Raw genomic sequence first — 20431 nt, 5'->3', positions numbered from 1 at the left:
TCTCTTTATTCTCTCTCTTTATTCACTCTCTCTTTATTCTCTCTCTTTATTCTCTCTCTTTATTCTCTCTATTCTTTCTCTCTTTATTCTCTCTCTTTATTCTCTCTCTCTTTATTCTCTCTCTCTCTTTATTCTCTCTCTTTATTCTCTCTATTCTTTCTCTCTTTATTCTCTCTCTTTATTCTCTCTCTTTATTCTCTCTCTCTCTTTATTCTCTCTCTTCATTCTCTCTTTTTATTCACTCTCTTTTTAGTCTCTCACTCACTCTCTCTCTCTTTATTCTCTCTCTTTTTTCCTCTGTCTTTTTCCTCTTTATCTCTCTTTATTCTCTCTCTTTATTCTCCATATTTTTTCTGTCTTTTCTCTCGTTATTCTCTCTCTTTATTCTCTCTATTTATTCTTTCTCTTTTCACTCTCTCTCTTTATTCTCTATCTTCAAGTTAATAAGAGAAAAATAGAGTAACAGTAAAGGAGTGTAAACTCCTCTGTGCTGACGATGTGGGAAAACTTCAGGTTACAGCTTTACCTCTGATTGTTACACAGCTCTGACTGTTTTTTAACCATTTATAGTTACATTCTGTTTATAGTTACAGTGTCGAATGCCCATGAAACAAGTTATTGCTATTAACAAATAAATCATCAATCATGCTTCTCTTCATATTTACAAACACCAGCCATAAGCCATTTATTTACTTAATTTCACATAAAAAATAAATACATTCCAACTAACCTGAACATCGTCTCGCTTTAATAGAAATATCAGATATGATCTTTAACCATGCGATTATGGAAAATGAGCCAAAATACGGTGTTTGATTTCAGCAATATAATTTATGATCGTCTGCTTCTCTGAACAGAAAGGTTAATACAGCATGAGTCACGCCATGATATAACATCTGACACACACACACACACACACACACACACACACACACACACACACACACACACACACACACACACACACACACACACACACACACACACAGAGAGAGAGAGAGAGAGAGAGAGAGAGAGAGAGAGAGAGAGATATCAGAAAACATGCCCAGTCCCGGCCAAAAAACTGTTGTTGTTCATTAAATAAACAGACTACAAATAAATCATGCAAATTGAGCCAAAATAATTTTTAAAAATCATCTGTTTACGTTTCAGCTCAAAGTCATCAAAAATGATTAGTCAGTTTTAAAATGTAAAATGTTTCTATAAGTGCAGTGATTTCAGAAATTCCACTCGACCTGTTTTCATTCATTATATTTTAATTCTAATCCTGATATTTTTAGTTCCACAAATAATATTTTAAAAATCATTTGTTCAGTGCATTTTATTACAGCAAATATGATCAAAGTGCTAACTTAATCATTTCATAAAATTAAACCAACCCTCTACTACTTACAATATAATAATAATAATAATAATAATAATAATAATAATAATAATAATAATAATAAGCTAACCTGCAAGCAGCATTTTGTACTCATAATCATAATCTAATCATAATCTAATCATAATCCTAATCTAATCATAATCATAATCTAATCATAATCATACTTATGTCCATAATCTAATCGCAATATAATCATACTCATAATCTAATTGACAATCAGAAATTGACATCACAGGGTGTGTTGACTCGTATCAACTCAGGAATCCAGGGATGTCTGTCCATATAGTTATGACCATACACGTACTTCCACCTTTGGCCCAAATTTGGTCAGAATGTTCCTCAGACCCTCTTCAATCAGTGTGTGAAATTTAAAAAAAAAAACTAAACATTTTAACAGAGGGTTCTATGGGCTGCCAAAATCATCCTAGCCAAAAGCAGAAGAAGAAGAAGAAGAAGAAAAGGAAAAGGTAGAAGAACCTCTGGTGCTTGGCCCCCTAATAAGATTAGTTTTTAAATGCAGGAGTTGATTTTTCACATTGAAATATTTGTTCTAATTACAATAATTAAAGACATTATCACATTGCTCGATTGTATAGTTGTGTGTCATGATTAGGATTCTGCCAATATTTTATGATTTATCACAATCCTGATTATCATCTACTGATATTTATCTACTGATATTTTCTTGTTTCACAGCAGAACTTTTCACATTTCACAGAAATCTCGGGCATCAGAAACGATTCAGTAAAACAGCATCACCATATTTGTTAAAGTACTGTAACATACTGTAAGGATTCTTATAAACAGATGGTGAAGCTGATTTAAGAAGGTAAAAAGGGCGGAGTAAAGGACAAGTGTTAATTAAAGACCACTTGTTATTTGTACAACGTGTAAATGTCATCAAGTTGCATGATAATGTATATTTTTATGAAAAGTGTACAGTAAGTGATGGAAAATGAACCAAAATACAACGTTACCGTAACATCTATGCTGTCACTCTTGGCGGCGGTTGCCATGGCAGCTTGGACAGCGTTGGCACGGCGGTGCTCTCGGTTGGCCTGCACGGTAGAGAAGTAGTTCACGGCGGCAAATTCGATGAGGGCGGAGAAGACGAAAGCGAAGCACACGGCGATGAACCAGTCCATAGCGGTGGCGTAGGAGACTTTAGGCAGCGAGTGTCGAGCGCTAATACTCAGAGTCGTCATCGTTAGCACTGTAGTGATGCCTACACACACATATTTACTTATGTATAAATGTTGCTTTGAATTTATTCCCCCACACATGCAAATGGGGCAGGGCTTATATACACAACAGTGGAGCTTAAGTTGAAATTGATAAAAACCGGTACGTTACCTAGATTGCTAGCAATGTTTGCTAATAGATATAACAGATATGTATTGCAGGAGAGGTAGTGCTAACATTTGCTAAGATAAGTTAACTACTAATAAATGCTATGTTTATGTAGCTAGATAACTTTATCACTTCTCTGGAGTCATACGTTTGTTTATCTTTTTCCGTCGCCGGGTTTCTGACCAATCAATGAAAGAGTATTACGGGGATGCTTTCAGCCCTAGCTAATGCTATTTTGCTGTTGTTTCTTGCGTTTTGGTTTGTGCAATCATGTGAAAACAAAACAAACCAAAACCAGCTAACCAAATCAACAATATCAATCTCACTCCAATTCAGACATCATCAAATGTTCTTTTTTTCTTGTCCACACTAAGGGGAAATAAGAAAGCACCCTAAAAGTACACAGATCCACAGGGTAAATAATTATTTCTGCTCAGATTTTTGACATCAGCTCATTATCATGTACTTCTCAGTCTAATTTTAACTTTAAGATTAGACTGAGAAGCACCTGATAATGAGCTGAATTAAGTGTTTCACACTTAATTCACAACAGCGACACCGACTGACCATCATGTCACCCCTCCCCCTCACCGAATCAACACTGAATCAAAACTCCCCTCACACTAAATCAAAACTCCCCCTCACGCTGAATCAACATTCCCCCCACACTAAATCAGAACTCCCCCTCACAATATATCAACACTGAATCAAAACTCCCTCGCACACTAAATCAAAACTCCCCCTCAGAATAAATCAACACTGAATCAAAACTCGCTCCACACTGAATCAAAACTCCCCCTCACACTAAATCAAAACTCCCTCTACACTAAATCAAAACTCCCCCCACACGGAATCAAAACTCCCTCCACACTAAATAAAAACTCCCCCTCACACTGAATCAAAACTCCCCTCACACTAAATCAAAACTCCCCCTCACGCTGAATCAACATTCCCCCCACACTAAATCAGAACTCCCCCTCACAATATATCAACACTGAATCAAAACTCCCTCGCACACTAAATCAAAACTCCCCCCTCAATAAATCAAAGCTCCCCCTCCCACTGAATCAAAATTCTGCCCACACTAAATCAAAACTCCCCCTCAGAATAAATCAACACGGAATCAAAACTCCCTCCACACTAAATAAAAACTCCCCCCACACTGAATCAAAACTCCCTCCACACTAAATAAAAACTCCCCCCACACTGAATCAAAACTCCCTCCACACTAAATAAAAACTCCCCCCACACTGAATCAAAACTCCCTCCACACTAAATAAAAACTCCCCCCACACTGAATCAAAACTCCCTCCACACTAAATAACCCCCCCCCTCACACTGAATCAAAACTCCCCCTCACACTGAATCAAAACTCCCCCTCACACTGAATCAAAACTCCCATTCACAGTGAATCAAAACTCCCCCTCACACTGAATCAAAACTCCCTCCACACTAAATAAAAACTCCCCCTCACACTGAATCAAAACTCCCCCTCACACTGAATCAAAACTCCCATTCACAGTGAATCAAAACTCCCCCTCAGACTGAATCAAAACTCCCACTCACACTGAATCAAAACTCCCCCTCACACTGAATCAAAACTTCCACTCACACTGAATCAAAACTCCCCCTCACACTGAATCAAAACTCCTCCCACACTAAATCAAAACTTCCCCCCACACTGAATCAAAGCTCCCCCTCACACTAAATAAAAACTCCCCCTCACACTGAATCAACACTGAATCAAAACTCCCTCTCACACTGAATCAAAACTCCCCCTCACAATGAATCAAAACTTCCCCTCACACTGAATCAAAACTCCCGCTCACACTGAATTAAAACTCCTCCTCACACTGAATCAAAACTCCCCCTCACACTAAATCACCCCCCCCCCCACAGACTGAATCAACACTGAATCAAAACTCCTGTTCACAAAACTCCCCCTCACACTGAATCAAAACTCCCCCTCACAGTAAATCAAAACTCCCCCTCACACTGAATCAAAACTCCCCCTCACACTGAATCAAAACTCCCCCTCACAGTAAATCAAAACTCCCCCTCACACTGAATCAAAACTCCCCCTCACACTGAATCAAAACTCCCCCTCACACTGAATCAAAACTCCTGTTCACACTTAATCAAAACTTCCCCTCAAACTGAATCAAAATTCCCCTTCACAATGAATCAACACTGAATCAAAACTCCCCCTCACACTGAATCAATGCCGAATCACCTCCCCCCACACACTGAATCAACAGTGAATCAGTACTAAATATAATACTCCCTATCCCCCCACACTAAACTACACTGAATGTACACTTCCCCTCTCACACACATAATCAACACTGAATCAACACTTCCCTTCACCTACACTGAACCAACACTGAATCAAAATCCCCCCTGCCTCACACTCAACACTGAGTCAACACTATAAAGGAACACTGAATTGACACTTCCCTCACCCACACTGAATCAAAATGGCTGCTGTTTTTAGCTGCGTTTCCCACACAAAAATGTTTGTGAGATTGACAGAACATGTAGGAGGCGAGTGAGCGTGATGAGTTATTCTGAGTTATTCTGTCTCTGGAAACAGAACCAACGACAGAAACCATGGAGACGAAGAGCTGGAAAGATGAGGCGCTCGCCCACAACTTCAGGGAAAAAAAATTATAAAGAGCACAAATCTCCATTCCAGATAAAGAAACCGAGAGTGAGGGCTGAGAAATACGCTAACCGTGTCTCACTGGGATATTCCTTCGATATTAAAAAAAATAAATCACACCTTTATAATAGGAAGTGATGTAGTTATGTGATGAGTGTTTGATAAACTAGCAGATCTTCAGATTTCTTGCCTTTAAACACATTAAACACATAGTTTTCCATTAATTTTTATTTGGCCGTAACACTAGCTTGTGTGTTAGCATGTTTACTATCAGCTGTATTCAGAGTAGGGTAAAGAGTGGGTTTCGTGAGAATTTAATACTGAAATTCTACACATCAGTATTCAGACCTCAGACGTAACTACTGACTTCAGCACTATTCAGAAGTTAGGTGAGAATTACACACGTGGAGGCGGAGTTTATCTAGAACAGGGGCGTGTCTCGGTTCCGCTCGATTCTGATCTTGAGCTTAAGCGCATGTTTGTTGTGTGATATCGGCTGGAGTGAGGAGCGGTAGTAAGTCCAGCGCCACCGTCTGACAGTATGATGGAACGACAATATGTCAGGCTGAAATGTATGTTCTGGCTGTAAATCCACTCACACACTGTGGAATGTCATGCGAAGACAACAATAAATACACTAATATCACACAATTCATTCATTAATAATATCCTCCATTTAAATCTCATGAAAAGTTTTTTTCACACAAAACACATGGGAGGAGACGTACCTTCATCAGAGACATGGCTTATCTGGAGGAGTGAATATTTTCTGGATGAAATGATGAATGAAGTTAAAGTTTCTCTGTAAGTGTAGCAGACAAGCGCTAGGTCAGATTATCCTTCACAATGTAGGTGCGTTTTCTTTTCAGCAGAGCACGTCGAATTAACACACACCATGACTTTATTTTATTAAATCAACAAATCAACATAATGAATAAAAAGTGTGATAAAATCTCCTATATCTCACACACCTTACATTTTCATGATTGCATATCCTGTGGCTTTTTTATGAGTGCAAGTAACTGTCAGAGAACAAAATAGATAAATAAATGAAAGCGCTGGATCAAGTGCTATTCTACAGTATGTGCTGCTGAATAATGAGCGCGGAAGCCGTTTTATTAAATTAAACTGGTGATTAATGTGATAATTACAACTAGGACTAGACATTCAGTAATATATTGTTAATATACGAGACTCCTGTTCGATTTATTTCAGCACTTGTCATCTCCTCGTTCATACATTGTTAATATCAATCTTTTATTTTTCATTTGTAAATTGCCTCTTGCGTTTATGTTCATTTATGTCGTCATTCCACATTCGCAGATTTTTTCAGGTTTAAAGGTTTGTGTTAAAGGCGGTGATCTAGAACCTAGCGAAAAACTAGTTCAAGAACAATCTGGCAACCCTAGAGGTGTGAACTAGACCAAGTGATTTTAATATAGTGAATGAGGAGCTCTAAAAATCCACTTAAGCAGCTTCGCAACCCGACCCTTAATACCAGGAACTTTCCTCATGAATATTTACGTAACTTTTGGTTTTAAGTCATTGACTAGCCCTATAATTCTACTTTATGTTTTAACCTGTTTACGCCCTCCTTACTGGTAGAAACTCATACGCAGCTCATTTACACACACGGCTTTTTGTTAATAAAACACAACTTCAGTGCTTCATCGTCGTCACTACAGTGAGTGGACAAGAAATAAGAACGTGAGCTGCTCGTAAACATGCACTTTTTTTCTCCTGTCTGTAAGAGCCGAGTGAACAGGAAGTGCAGCTTTAACAGAGTGATGCACTGGCAAAAAGCCGTGCCAGAGGCGATGCAATGCTTTTATGAGGAAGAGAGTTTCATTGAAATGAAGCTCGCTGGAGTAGAAAGAGTTCTCTGAGAGATTACAGCTCTGCACTCAGGGACTGCTTTCACTCCTGATGCTTTCAAACATCACTGCCTTTTGTTCTCTCTCTCAGAAATATATTTATATAGTCAAAGATTATAAGTCAATATTTACAGAAGATCTGGACTGAATCATAATCATATGCATACAGTTCTAATAATGAATAAAGTTTATCAGACTACGTTTCAACTCTAGTTGCCCTGCGTTTATATAACGATATGGTAATGGATGATATGTTCACTATTTTACAAGTCAAGTGATTCAGTTTGATTGAAAGAGTCATTAAGGTGAATGAATCGGTATTGGTATCACTGAGTCGTTCACTTCTGCTGCTGATGGGAACGAAATTGACACATAGAAGCCTACATTTCAACACGTATCCATAATTATTCTTGAGCCGAACTATTACAGTATATAGTTTTACAATATATGTTTATTTATCTGTTTTCTTTTAAACATCGGTGAAATGTCAATTCAGTGTTTGAGTCATTTTGTTCATAACTGAGATTCACTCCTTTCTCCTTCAGTGAGCCAGTGAATCCTTTCAATCAGATGTGAAAATGAGCAATGAAAACAGGTTTTTGAATAAATGTTGAAATAGGGACGTTAAATCTGCTGTTTTGTTTTTTTCCGTAGTTGATGAAAACGCAACTTTTGAACGGAAACCGACTCTTAAAGTACACCTATTATGGTTTTGAAACGTGCCTAATTTTGTTTTAGAGGTCTGAAACAATAGATTTACATGCATCCAAGGTCAAAAAACACTTTAATGTGCTCATAATTTAAACTGCAGTATTATCTTTGGTTTACCATTGTCACAAAAGACTCGTTAAATGATTCGTTTTAAAGGATTCATACTAAACTCCTCCTTTCAGAGAGCATACTCTGCTGTGATTGGCCAGATGTCCCAGTCTGTTGTGATTCATCTACTGCTGTTAGTGAGCAGCCAATAAAGACCAGAGGCGGGGATTTTTGTTACAAACCTACGTAGGTTAGGACAGGAAATAAGTCTGGAATTAATAACGAGTCGTTTCAGCTGTTCAGAATCGGTTCCTTCTTTTGGGAGTCAATAACTCTGTTTGTCATGCGCTTAGATTTTTTTATACTTTGCAGATGTTTTCAACGTTCACAAACAGCTACATATATAACACACTACATGAAAGGTGATATTTGAAAAACCATAATAGGTGCACTTTAAAGCAAAACATATAAGCATCGTTGCTCCTCTTTTTCTTTCTCCACTCTTGTTATGGTTCAGAAGATGTACAGATTTCCAGAGAAGTGCAGAGACGTTGGAAGTAGAGATCCTGCAATCAATTCACTTTAGTCCTCACGCCACTCAGAGCAAGCGATTTGAGTCCATTATCAGCTTCTGCCAACAGCGTCCATTAAGCTAATGAAGCCTGCTTTACAAGACACACAAACAGCGGAATGCCAGAGAAATGACTGGAACTTGGGAGTGCAGTACACTTCCTGCTGATCGGAAAGAACCGGGATTCTGAGGAACGTCAGATTAAAGCTAGTCGATTTTTGTCTAAGGAACACGTCAGGATTGAATGTCTTTACATCAACATATCTTTCACTAAAACAAAAATATAATGCTGTGGTTACCATGTTGAGATCCGCAACGAAACATTTACAACGCAATACTGTATGTTGTCATGAAATTAAAATTTCAACTGTGATGTTGATCATGATGAGAAAAAAGTGTATGTGTGTGTGGGTGGGTGGGTGGGGGTGGGGGGGGTTTGTTGAAAACAGCAATAGATGAGAATAATTAACTACCATGGCAACAAGAAAATGAATCAATGCCCATATATGGAAAGTAACAAACACATAAATCTGTTCCCTTTCAAAGGGAACTTCGACGTTGCATTTAGCATAACAGTATGGGAAGTGCCTTGCACGCGTGACCGGTATCTGAAGCTTGTATAAAATCATGCCTCTATTTATAGGCCTGCCATGATCAGGTGACGTGGCAATTAAGCGCGTTGCATGATATATATATATATATATATGGCACCTGAGAACCACGCCGCCAGCCTTGTTATCTTCAGCGAGACTGCATGTCTGTTGTTTGTGTGAAGAAAAAATGCTTCATTTATACTCTATATTTTCTCAAAATCTCTAAGAAAAGAAAAGAAAAGAAAAGAGAGGGAAGTAATGAGCGAGAAAGAATTCAGAAAGTGGGTTACACCTTGCTCCCGTTTCATCACGAGGAATAGTGCACACTTTCTGGGTGAAGTGTTTAGGAGTGTAGCATGCGATAGCAGCCTCGAGAGACTGCGCATGGTAATGCCTACATTAAGCAGCTCGGCTCGCGACTCGCGCTCTTCTCAAAAGCCGGAGCGAGTTGGGTTTCAGAGCCTCGCGGGTCTGGGTCGGCCGCTGCCAAGGCAGCTAGCCGTCTCATGTTCGGGGGATCTCTTATGGATCCGGAAGAGGGGCCGGAGATGAGTGCTGCTCTATCTCTTGCTCTGCCTTCCGGGTTCGGCTCTCCGCTGGATTTTGGAGCTCGTGTCGCGAAAGCAAAAAGGGGGGAAAAAATGGATAAAAAACACACACAAAATAATAGTAATAATTTGTCTCTGACTCCAAGGAACCAGAAGGATGTGCTAAAAACTGAGAGCAGCATATAAATAGCTGGTTGAAGTGATTACTAAGGCTGGATGAGCCTTTTTCTCCCCAGTGAAAGTAAATGCCTCACACTGCAGAAAACTCCCCTTTCTTCCAGATGTGCATGACAAAATATCAGGCTTCTGGGTGAAAACCATGCATAAGCCATATTTATAACCCCACGATGTTGGATTATTCAGCCATTGTGGGGAATGAACGGCATGACTATTTAGCTATGCTGAAGGTGGAGGAGGCGCTTGCAAGCTTACGGCAGGTAATTAGAGGAGCCGGCTTTGCCATCCAAACCATCCAATAGAATATGTAATAGTTAACGTCACTAAAAGACCATTGGGCACCGTGGAAACTACTGCCAAATGTGTCTCCATGGGTTCTGTCTACCGTAGAAAAGGGTTACCGGGTCTAGTTTATAGCTCGACCCCCCGGTTCAGAGGTGTGCTCACCACAGTAGTTAGCACAGACCAGAGCCCGACGTTAGCACAGGAAGTAAGTTCCCTTTTGGACAAAGGGGCCATAGAACATGTACCCCATTCCCTAAGGGAGGGAGGTTTTTACAGCCGTTATTTCCTGGTCCGCAAAAAAGATGGGAGTATGCAGCCAATTTTAGATCTGCGTCATCTGAACCGTACTCTTCGGACATACAGGTTCAAGATGCTGATGCTCAAACTTATCGTGCCACAGACTCAGTTCGAGGACTGGTTTGTGACGATAGATCTGAAAGCTGCATATTTCCACATAGGAATATCGCCCAGCCACAGGAAGTTCCTGAGGTTTGCGTTTGGAGACGACACATACCAATTTCGGGTTCTTCCCTTCGGGCTAGCTTTATCCCCTCGCACCTTCACAAAGTGCATGGATGCTGCTCTGGCTTCCTTGCAACTCCAGGGCGTCCGTGTACTAAACTACCTGGATGACTAGTTAATTCTAGCACGATCCAGGGAACAGGCGGTTCAGCATCGAGATGTTGTTCTCACCCACATGAGGAGCTTGGGGCTCAGGATGAACCTCAAGAAAAGTATGCTATCTCCGGTGCAGAGGTTTTTCTAAGGGTTATATGGGATTCTACTACTATGAGGGTGTTTCTATCCCCAACATGCGTAGGATCGATCCTATCAATTTTGAGCAAGATAAAGCTAGGTCTGGGCATCCCCTCCAGTCTCCATGAGAGACTTTTGGGCCTTATGACAGCAGCAGCCAACTTCATACCATTGGGCCTATTGCACATGAGACCGTTTCAGTGGTGGCTGAAAAGTTTTGGGTTTCATCTGAGGATGAAACCTCTGAGAGTAATCATGCTGCGATGCCTACGTGCTCTGAGTATTTGGAGGTGCCCGCAGTTTCTAGCCTCGGGTCACACTCTAGGGGTGTCTCCTTACCGCAAGACGGTGATGACAGACGCGTCCCTCACGGGCTGGGGTGCAGTCTTAAATGGCTGTCCAGCTCATGGTCTTTGGAGCGGCCCTCATCTGGAGTGGCATATAAATCGCCTAGAGATGCGGGCCATATTCCTAGCACTGAAATTCTTTCTTCCTCAGTTGAGGGGTGAACATGTGCTAGTTGTGTCAGACAACACAGCGATGGTCTCATATATCAACCACCAGGGAGGGTTACGTTCACGCCCCCTGTTCAGGCAGGTGCAACTAATCCTTCTCTGGGCAGAGGGAAAGATCTTGTCAATGAGTGCAATGTACATTCCGGGCAGCCGGAATGTAGGGGCAGACATCCTGTCGAGGCAGGGGCTGAGGCCCAGGGGTTGGAGGCTCCATCCACAAGTGGTGGAGTCCATATGGCGGAGGTTTGGACAAGCGGAAGTGGATGTGTTCGCCTCCGAGGAGACAACACACTGCCCGCTGTAGTTCGCCCTCACTCTTCCCACACCACTGGGGCTGGACGCCATGGTGCACACGTGGCCGAGGACACATCTATATGCTTTTCCCCGATCGCTCTGCTCCCGCAAGTTCTAGCGGGAGTTCGCCAAGACTGTCTACGTCTGTCGCTAGTAGCACCTTATTGGCCAGCTCGTATATGGTTCTCGGAGTTAATTTCCCTGCTCGACAGTACTCCTTGGGACATTCCCATCCGTAGGGATCTACTGTCTCAAGCCAGAGGGCTGATTTATCACCTTCAGCCAGAACTATGGAAACTGTGGGTCTGGCCCCTGAGGGGCACCAGCCCATAGATTCTGGTCTCACAACTGAGGTTGTAGAGACCATGTTAAATGCTAGAGCACCATCCACAAGGAAATTGTATGCACTCAAGTGGCAGAATTTTGTCTTGTGGTGTGAGGAACGTCAGCTGGACCCAGTGAACTGCGCAATAGCTACAGTCCTGGAGTTCTTACTAGAATGTTTCTCAGCAGGGTTGGCTCCTTCTACAATCAGGGTTACGTGGCCGCTGTTTTGGCCAGCCATGCCCCGGTTGATGAAGCCTCTTTGGGGCAACATCCTCTAACTTTGAGGTTCATGCGCGGTGTCAGACGGCTGAGGCCCATCTGCAGGCCGCGCACACCTTCCTGGGACCTATCTATGGTCTCGGAAGGTCCGTCAGGGGCCTCATTTGAGCCCTTAGAGTCAGCCTCTGAGAAGCTTCTGACTCTAAAGGTAGCTCTTCTACTGGCCCTGACATCTCTCAAGCGAGTGGGAGGTCTACAAGCTCTCTCTGTTGCCCCTTCTTGCCTTGACTTTGGCCCTGGATTAGCCAAGGCCTTCCTGTATCCTAGGTCGGATTATATTCCTAAAGTGCCTTCATTGGCTGCCCACCCTGTGGTGTTGCAGGCTTTCTGCTCTCCTCCGTTTCTCACACCGGAACAAGAGGATGCACCTGCTGTGTCCAGTAAGGGCTCTCTGTACTTACGTCCACCGATCCGGCCAGTGGCGTAAGTCGGAGCAGCTGCTGGTCTGCTTTGGTGGCGACGGTAAAGGTGATGCTTTGTCAAAAGCAGCGCATCTCTAATTGGATAGTGGAAGCAATGTCTATGGCTTACGAGGCATGCGGTCTCGCCACGCCTCTGGGCATAAGAGCTCATTCCACTAGGGCGGTCGCCTCCTTGAAGGCTTTGTCCAAAGGGGTATCCTTGCAGGATGTATGTGCTGCTGCAGGATGGTCTACGACAAACACATTCATTCGTTATTACAGCCTGGATATTCATTCCACCCCGGTCTTGCAGTGACCCTCGGGCTTGGGTCTTTTTGAACAGGCTGTACCCTCGGTATGACGGAGTGGGTCGTTGGACCGTTCCCATACTGTTATGCTAAACGCAACTTCGAAGTTCCCTTTGATAGGGAACGTCGGGGTTACGCATGTAACCCTGTTCCCTGAGAAGGGAACGAGACATTGCATAGCTCTGTCATACCAGGGCAGGCCAGTGAATTGCACCTTCCCTTCAGGTAATAGAGGCTGGCAGCGTGATACACAGGTGCCATATATATATCATGCGACGCGCTTAATTGCTACGTCACCTGATCATGGCAGGCCTATGAGTAGAGGCATGATTTTACACAAGCTTCAGATACCGGTCACGCGTGCAAGGCACTTCCCATACTGTTATGCTAAATGCAACGTCGAAGTTCCCTTTGAAAGGGAACAGATTTATGTGTTTGTTACTTTCCATATATGGGCATTGATTCATTTTCTTGTTGCCATGGTAGTTAATTGCGTAACCCCGACGTTTTATTTTCATGATGTTAATTTAAACAGCAGTTGGTCACAGTTGCTAGCTGACTAACTCAAATCTTTTTTTGATGACAATTAAATGCCCTTTTCCATTGTGGCGTCCTTAATGAAATAATATTTATAAAATCTGTAATTGTTTTATGCTAGTACTGGATCTATCTAGTGCTATGCCAAAGCTAATTAAAGAGTTAACAGACACGAGAACAATTTTTAGCCTTTTGGGTAATATGGAGAGAGGGAACAGGTACGGAATACTTCCTGATTTAATGAGAATTAAAATGTCAAATGGTCTACCAATCATATTCCAGAGTTTGCAGAAACTCTGCTTACCGAAGACGGTCCTGGCAGGAACGGACTCTTTGTTGATCCAAAAGGAAACCTGAGCGAGGATGACGGTCATGATGCAGGGGATGTAGGTCTGAATCAGGAAGAAACCCATCTTCCTCTGCAAATGGAAGTGAACGGTCATGACGATGTATTCACCTGCAGAGGACAAACAGGAAGTGTTTGATTGGATATGAGAGCGGAGTTCCATGCAGCCATGAATAAATTCGGAATGAAAATCCAGAGCATTTCATGTTTTCAAGTTATCAGTAAGATTAAACAGATAAAATGAATTAAAATGATCTTTACTGTCCTCTCATTCAGCTTCAGCGGTGGATTATACACCAGTTACAGTCATGAGTCTTAGGGTGAAGCTCGGCGAGATCAGATTCTGTTTACGATGTCATCAGATTTTATCATAGAAACACAGTCTTGTGTTTTTCAATGTACTCACATGTAAGTCATAATTTCTTATAAAAGTGTATATAAAATGGTGTAAAAAAAATTCACGCTCAGGCCCAAAGAAGCCGAGAGAACAGGAAAGAAGTCACTTCGGTTTCTGTATTTGGGGTAAAAGGGAAGTTGATGTAAACAGGTTTTTTTAAAAAAAATTACATAATTCACACCATATTTAGAGAATATAGCCCCACCCACCTTGAATCATCCAGAGGAAAATGTCAACAACAACAAAACAGAAATTCAGACTTCTCTTAACTGAAAAAATTGTAATGTTTATTTTTCGGTCAGAAACTACAGCTACAGTAAGAGTCAGAAGCTAATTCTGAAAATGAGTTGATGGGGGCTTGTGTTGTAAGTAGAAGAAGAAGAACATAGGCTGAAAGTTGAACATTGTCTAGCTTTCACTGTAAAATATTTTGAGTGAAAACATTTTATGTTCAGGTATGAGGAAAATAAAATGCTAATTACTCAATAAATACATTTCACGCCTTCATCATCGATGAACAGATATGACATGGGATCTTTTTAGTATCTTGCCTGAATATTTCAGCTGTATATACCCTACTCACAATCTGTCCTGTAGCAAAACTGTGCATTCAAATAGGATAAAAAATAAGTTTGTACAGATTAAACACTAAAAAATAAGCATTTTTCAAATTGGACGAACTCACGATTGGAAATAAACGTAAATTAAATTTTAACACTGAATTTACTTTTCTATATATATTCATATATACAGTGCATTACGGTGTATTTATTACCCATCAGGATCATTTTTAACTGTTATGCAGCTTGGCATGGTGTAAACATGTCCATTTTGTCACATAAGCAGTTTTTTAAAGCACAATCAGCATTTTCTTTCAGCAGTAACACTTTTGTGTCCTGCAAAAGGTCTATCTGTGGATAAAACATTTATCTCTGTAATATCTGCACGCTCTCACGTCTCACCCGTGCTGGACTTGAGCTTTTCGCTCGACACCGTCTGTCCGATCAGGTCGTACTGCAGCAGGCTGGACGACTCCGGTGGCACCTCCACAGAAAATAAGGGCCCTTTCTTCCAAGTGTACACTATCTCACTCATCGGGTAAGCGTCTACGGCACAGAGATGTCAAGGTGAAATCAAAACCTCATGAACGTTCCAAATAATATCTCATTCCACAATGAGTGTAACACATGTATAGTTTTAATCAGACGTACAGCTGCCAAACTTCAGAGGACAGGAATGTCCATCCATGGGGAAGTTGATGAGTCTCATCGGACACTCGGCATTGATGGTTAATCTGAAAGACAGATGAAGATCAGAAACACTAATGTTTCATTCACCTGAAACATGTCGCTGCAGCTTCACACACTGAGGGAAATGATCTTTAGCTCATTTTATAGCCGTGACATCTTACATTCTGATATTTGTTTAGTTTTGTGTCAATAATGAAGTAATGAAATTATTATCAGGCTTCATCATTTTTATTTTTATTTACACATATTTCTACATTTGCAGTCTATCTGTATGTTTTACCATTCATTGTAGCACTATTATTTTATCTTATCTTACCTTATCTTGTCTCTTCTTATCTTAGCTTATCTTATCATTACCTTATCTTGACATACATTGTCTTGTCTTGTCTTATCATTATCAAATCTTACCATACCTCGTTTTGTCTTGTCTCATCATTACCTTGTCTTGTCTTATCTTGTCTTACAGTATCATTACCTTATCTTATTGTACCTTGCCTTGTCTTGTTTTATCTTATCTTATGTCAACTTATCAATAAATCCTATGAAATGACACGAACGTTATTGCTTTGTAAAGGAATATTTGACGGATATGAGACAGTGAGAGAATGGGGTTGTTTACCTCATGGTGTAGAGGATGGTTCCATTCTGCATGATACGGAACAGCTTGTTCGGAGTTGTCATGTTGTGAGCGATGGAGCGTTTGCCGTTTCGGAAAAATGTATCCGGAGTCCAGATATTGCTGACCATCAGGTTGTTGAGACGCAGGATCTTGATGGGACCCTCGAACCTTAGACGCTCGTCTATCCATGTCTGGCGGAAAAACACGTCCATGGTGTACTCCTGGGGATAAAAACAATGACTTAATTTATACAGAAGCTTTACTGTATTTAAAACACAGAACAGTGGGATGTAAAGGGAAAAAAATTAAATAAACTTTAAAATACAGTCAATGTTAATAAATTCATTAGTAAAATTTTATTATTACATTTTTATTAAATTAATTTTATAAATAAAACATAAGTATTAATAAATATTTTAATATTAATGTACTTGAAAATACATTAATAAAAATTTGTGTAATCTCAATAAATTATATTAATACTGTATTTATTTATTGCTTATTTTTCCTTTTTTTGTTTTGCTTGCATTCTTGCTTATTCCTGTCTTTCTCTGTTTTTTTTTTCTTTCTTTCTTTCTTTCTTTCTTTCTTTCTTTCTTTCTTTCTTTCCTCATATTTAAATTTCCTAAATCTTTCTCTCTCTCATTCTCCCTTCTCTCTATTAATTTCTGTCTCATTTTCACTCTTTCAAGTCTTTCGCTTTTCTTTCTTCTCCTTTTCTCTCTTCATAGTTCTTTTTTCTCTCATTTTATACTTTATGTTCTCTTTTGCTCTATACCCTTTCTTTCTTTTTTTCTTTCTTTCTTTCTTTGAGCTTTTCTCACAATCTCTGTCTCATTCCACCTCTCTCTACTTCTTTCTTTCTCCTTCACTCTTTCCACATTTGTCCTGCTTTCCACAGTTTCCTCCGGATTACTTTTTGTTTATTATTGTCCTTCTTCTTCTCCTCGCCCCATCACTCTAGGCTCTTTGTCTTTTCAGAAATATAAAACTGAAATTCTGAATTTATTTCGAGATATGCTCTAAACCGTATCTTAAAATTTACAATGGCGTTCATTTTTCTCCAGAAGCCGGTTTGATGACGATGGATAATAACGGAGCGTTAAAATGTTCTCGTCTGTGTTTTTTTGGATCATGGAGGTCGTGTTATTATCGCACAGTTAAAGTGAGTGAGATTTGTCAGCAGGTCACATATGGGCCTGTTTTTTTTTAGCTGTGAGATTTGGAACGCAGCCGAAAAGAGCATCACGTCTCTGCTGGTCTCTTTTACACATCACCGATGTTCTGTAACTCAACACGGGTGTGTTTACTTTTTCTTTTTCTTTTTTTTTTCTCAGAGAAACACATTAACAGTGGATTTTTTTTACAGCAGATCAGGAACTTTGTTTAGTCCAGGGTGAGCGAGCGACATTAAAACGACTAAAGCTGCTGTGATGACTTCCTGCCCAAACAGCAGAATAATGAAGACTGGAGTGGACATGACTCGAGGCAGTGCAGAGATAAGAACTCAAAGTAGCATGAAATTACTGCAGAGACTCGAGCGGCATAAACACTAGTCTGTGTGTGTGCGTGTGTGCGTGTGTGAGTGTGTGTTTGTGTGTGTGTGTGTGTGTGTGTGTGTGTGTATGTATTACGTTCCAGCTTTATCACATTTCCGTATCCCAATGAGAGCCTAAGCTTATATTATGGTTTATATTATTATTATTATTATCATCACATATCATCACAGTGGTTTACTTTTTGTCGTTATCTGATGAAAAACGTTTATCTCCAAGGAAGATGCAAACTCCTTCACTGGGAGTATTATATAGAGTAAATCCAAAAAAGTAGAATTTAGACACCTTTCAGTTCAGAAAAAGAAATAAATAAACGTTATACGGTCTTCAGTGTACATTTTTTATATTTAAAATCAACCTGATTCCGAGCCAAAGAAATTGAACCACAACCTTCTGACCAATCAGATTTGGGAATCTAACAGCGCTGTGGTGTAAAATGAGTTGTTCTACAGTTGCATCGTGTCGATGATCAATCAGCACAGTGATCAACAATATAAATGTATAAAATAATAACATGATTACACGTCTGACTGTTTACTCACGCACCATTTCCACGTCAGACACGGGACCGAAGCTGGTGACGAAGATGTCCGTTTTGACTTCTGTGACGGGACCTGAGTACAAGATAATAAAATCATTTGGGGTTAAAAATCTAGGGTTAATGTAGTTTATTTTTAAAATATTATTCTTAAAACCTATGAAAGCAAACAGAAAAATAAGGATTGGCAATCGGTGAGTGTCACAATTTTCATCTGATTGGTGTAACAAAGGAACAAACCAATACAATTCACATAATAAACAAGAAACTTCTATTGCATAAACATAAAATATACCACAGCGCTGCTGAGTTCTGGATCGTGATTGGTCAGAAGGTGTTGATTAATTCTCTAGAACAGCAGCTCTGATAGTAGTGCAGGTTTATATTAATGCGCTCATTCTAATATGTTATAGTTTCTATAGCAACAGCTCATTCACAGGGACGTGTACGGCGGACGCACCACTGATAATAAACCGATTAAAAATGTGTGTAAGATGTTTATGTAACATGTATGGAAGGAGTCTCCAGTGTCAGAGCTGTGTAACAGTCAGAGGAAAAGCTGTCCACATCTTCAGCACAGAGGAGTTTACACTTCTTTACTGTCTCTCACTAACACCACAAACTGAGATTTAATATATTTTTCTTATTAATTTCAACAGAGAGAATAAAGAGAAAGAATAAAGAGAGAGAATCGAGAGAGAATGAAGAGAGAGAATAGATAGAGTAGAGACAGGGCTGGTGAAGGAACGTCTGTTTACAGCTGCTATAACGTAAGTAGCAACAGGTATGAACTTGTTTCACTGACATTCCACACCATTAAATGCAACTATAAATGGATAAAAAGTATCATGTGCCATTGTGTAATAAATAGTTCACTGTAACAGTTGGTATGTTGCTGTGGTGTAAGAGGAATGAAACATTTCATGACGTGATGCTCTGGGAAAATAATCAACTTCAAGGTGGTAACAGTAACTCTGCTTCATCACACACACACACACACACACACACACACACACACACCCATGCACACACACCCTCTCACACACAGTGTTTATTACTTACATATGATGCAAGGAGTATGCCATATTATAAACACCGATATTTTCCATGAGAAATATTCATATCTTGGAAACTTAAAAATAACTTCACAACTAATAGGACAGTCTAATTACATCATGTTTCATTATTATTAATGAGAACACTTGCTTGTTATGAGATGACATGATGATGATAATAATAATAATAATAATAATAATAATAATAATAATAATAATAATAATGAGCTCTAACAGTTATAACACATTAATAAGTCCAGCAGTCTTTACCTCCAAATCCTGGTCTCAGTCTGTTGTCGTATCCATCCAGTAATCTGTCCAGAATCCGTGTGATATTGTTCAGATAGACTCGAGACTCATTCGGGCCGGATTTGGACCAAACTTTCCCCGCACTGGATGCACCACACGCAACAACACGACATTATTTTAAGAAACAAAAGCAACAAAAGTTGTTAAAAGTCATTTAATAATAAAGCAGTGTGTTTTGGGGACTTACCATGAGAGCAGAATGAGAGTGTGTATGAGAGCCATGGCTGGTCCTGAGCGTGTGTGTGTGTGTCTGTGTGTGTGTGTGTGTGTGTGTGCCTCCTTCGTGTCAGCTGATGGTGTGTACAGCTCATCGCTCAGAGGCGGATACGGGAAAAGGAGCACACTTTCTGTGATTTTTGTGCTCGGCTGGAGAACCACGTCGTAAAAAACAAGAATGTGAGTCCATTTGCTCACAGTGCAGCCATCATGGCTAATCGGTTTATATCCTTATCATATCCTTTTATTCGCCCTTCATTAGGTTATCCTCTCACCTTTACACATTTAAGTTCAGTATAAAGTGCATCAGATGTCTTTTTTTTATCATTAATGTCGGGGTCAGAGTGTGTAAACTGACACCACAGAGGTTTTACAGCTATTTTAGGAAACAGGAAGAAACAAAAAATCTCACAGAGGTTGCATTAAACATGTCAGAGTGTTATTACATCATCAAATTGAACAGCCAATCACGGTACGGTATGCAAATGAAGGCAGTGAAACACTGATTTACCGGGTAAACTAGAT

The 20431-nt window shown here is 40.2% G+C and overlaps 1 protein-coding gene across 1 annotated transcript in view; it reads right to left on the bottom strand.

The window, feature by feature from the left end:
• Positions 1–20147, bottom strand: part of gabra6b (gamma-aminobutyric acid type A receptor subunit alpha6b) — a 27299-nt gene extending 7152 nt beyond the window's left edge. The window contains exons 1-8 of the mRNA XM_017491921.3: positions 19878–20147; positions 19652–19773; positions 18335–18402; positions 16233–16453; positions 15575–15657; positions 15326–15469; positions 13925–14077; positions 2362–2609 (exon numbers count right to left, since the gene is read on the bottom strand). Of these exons, the coding sequence (XP_017347410.1) occupies positions 2362–2609; positions 13925–14077; positions 15326–15469; positions 15575–15657; positions 16233–16453; positions 18335–18402; positions 19652–19773; positions 19878–19912 (1074 nt within the window). The 5' untranslated portion in view covers positions 19913–20147. The remainder of the gene's footprint in view (positions 1–2361; positions 2610–13924; positions 14078–15325; positions 15470–15574; positions 15658–16232; positions 16454–18334; positions 18403–19651; positions 19774–19877) is intronic.
• Positions 20148–20431: the final 284 nt, after the last annotated feature.

The sequence above is a fragment of the Ictalurus punctatus genome, chromosome 18, assembly GCF_001660625.3.
Source record: "Ictalurus punctatus breed USDA103 chromosome 18, Coco_2.0, whole genome shotgun sequence".
Lineage (NCBI taxonomy): Eukaryota > Metazoa > Chordata > Actinopteri > Siluriformes > Ictaluridae > Ictalurus > Ictalurus punctatus.
The sequence above is the reverse complement of the archived record's forward strand: the minus strand, read 5'-3'. Positions and strand labels throughout refer to the sequence as shown.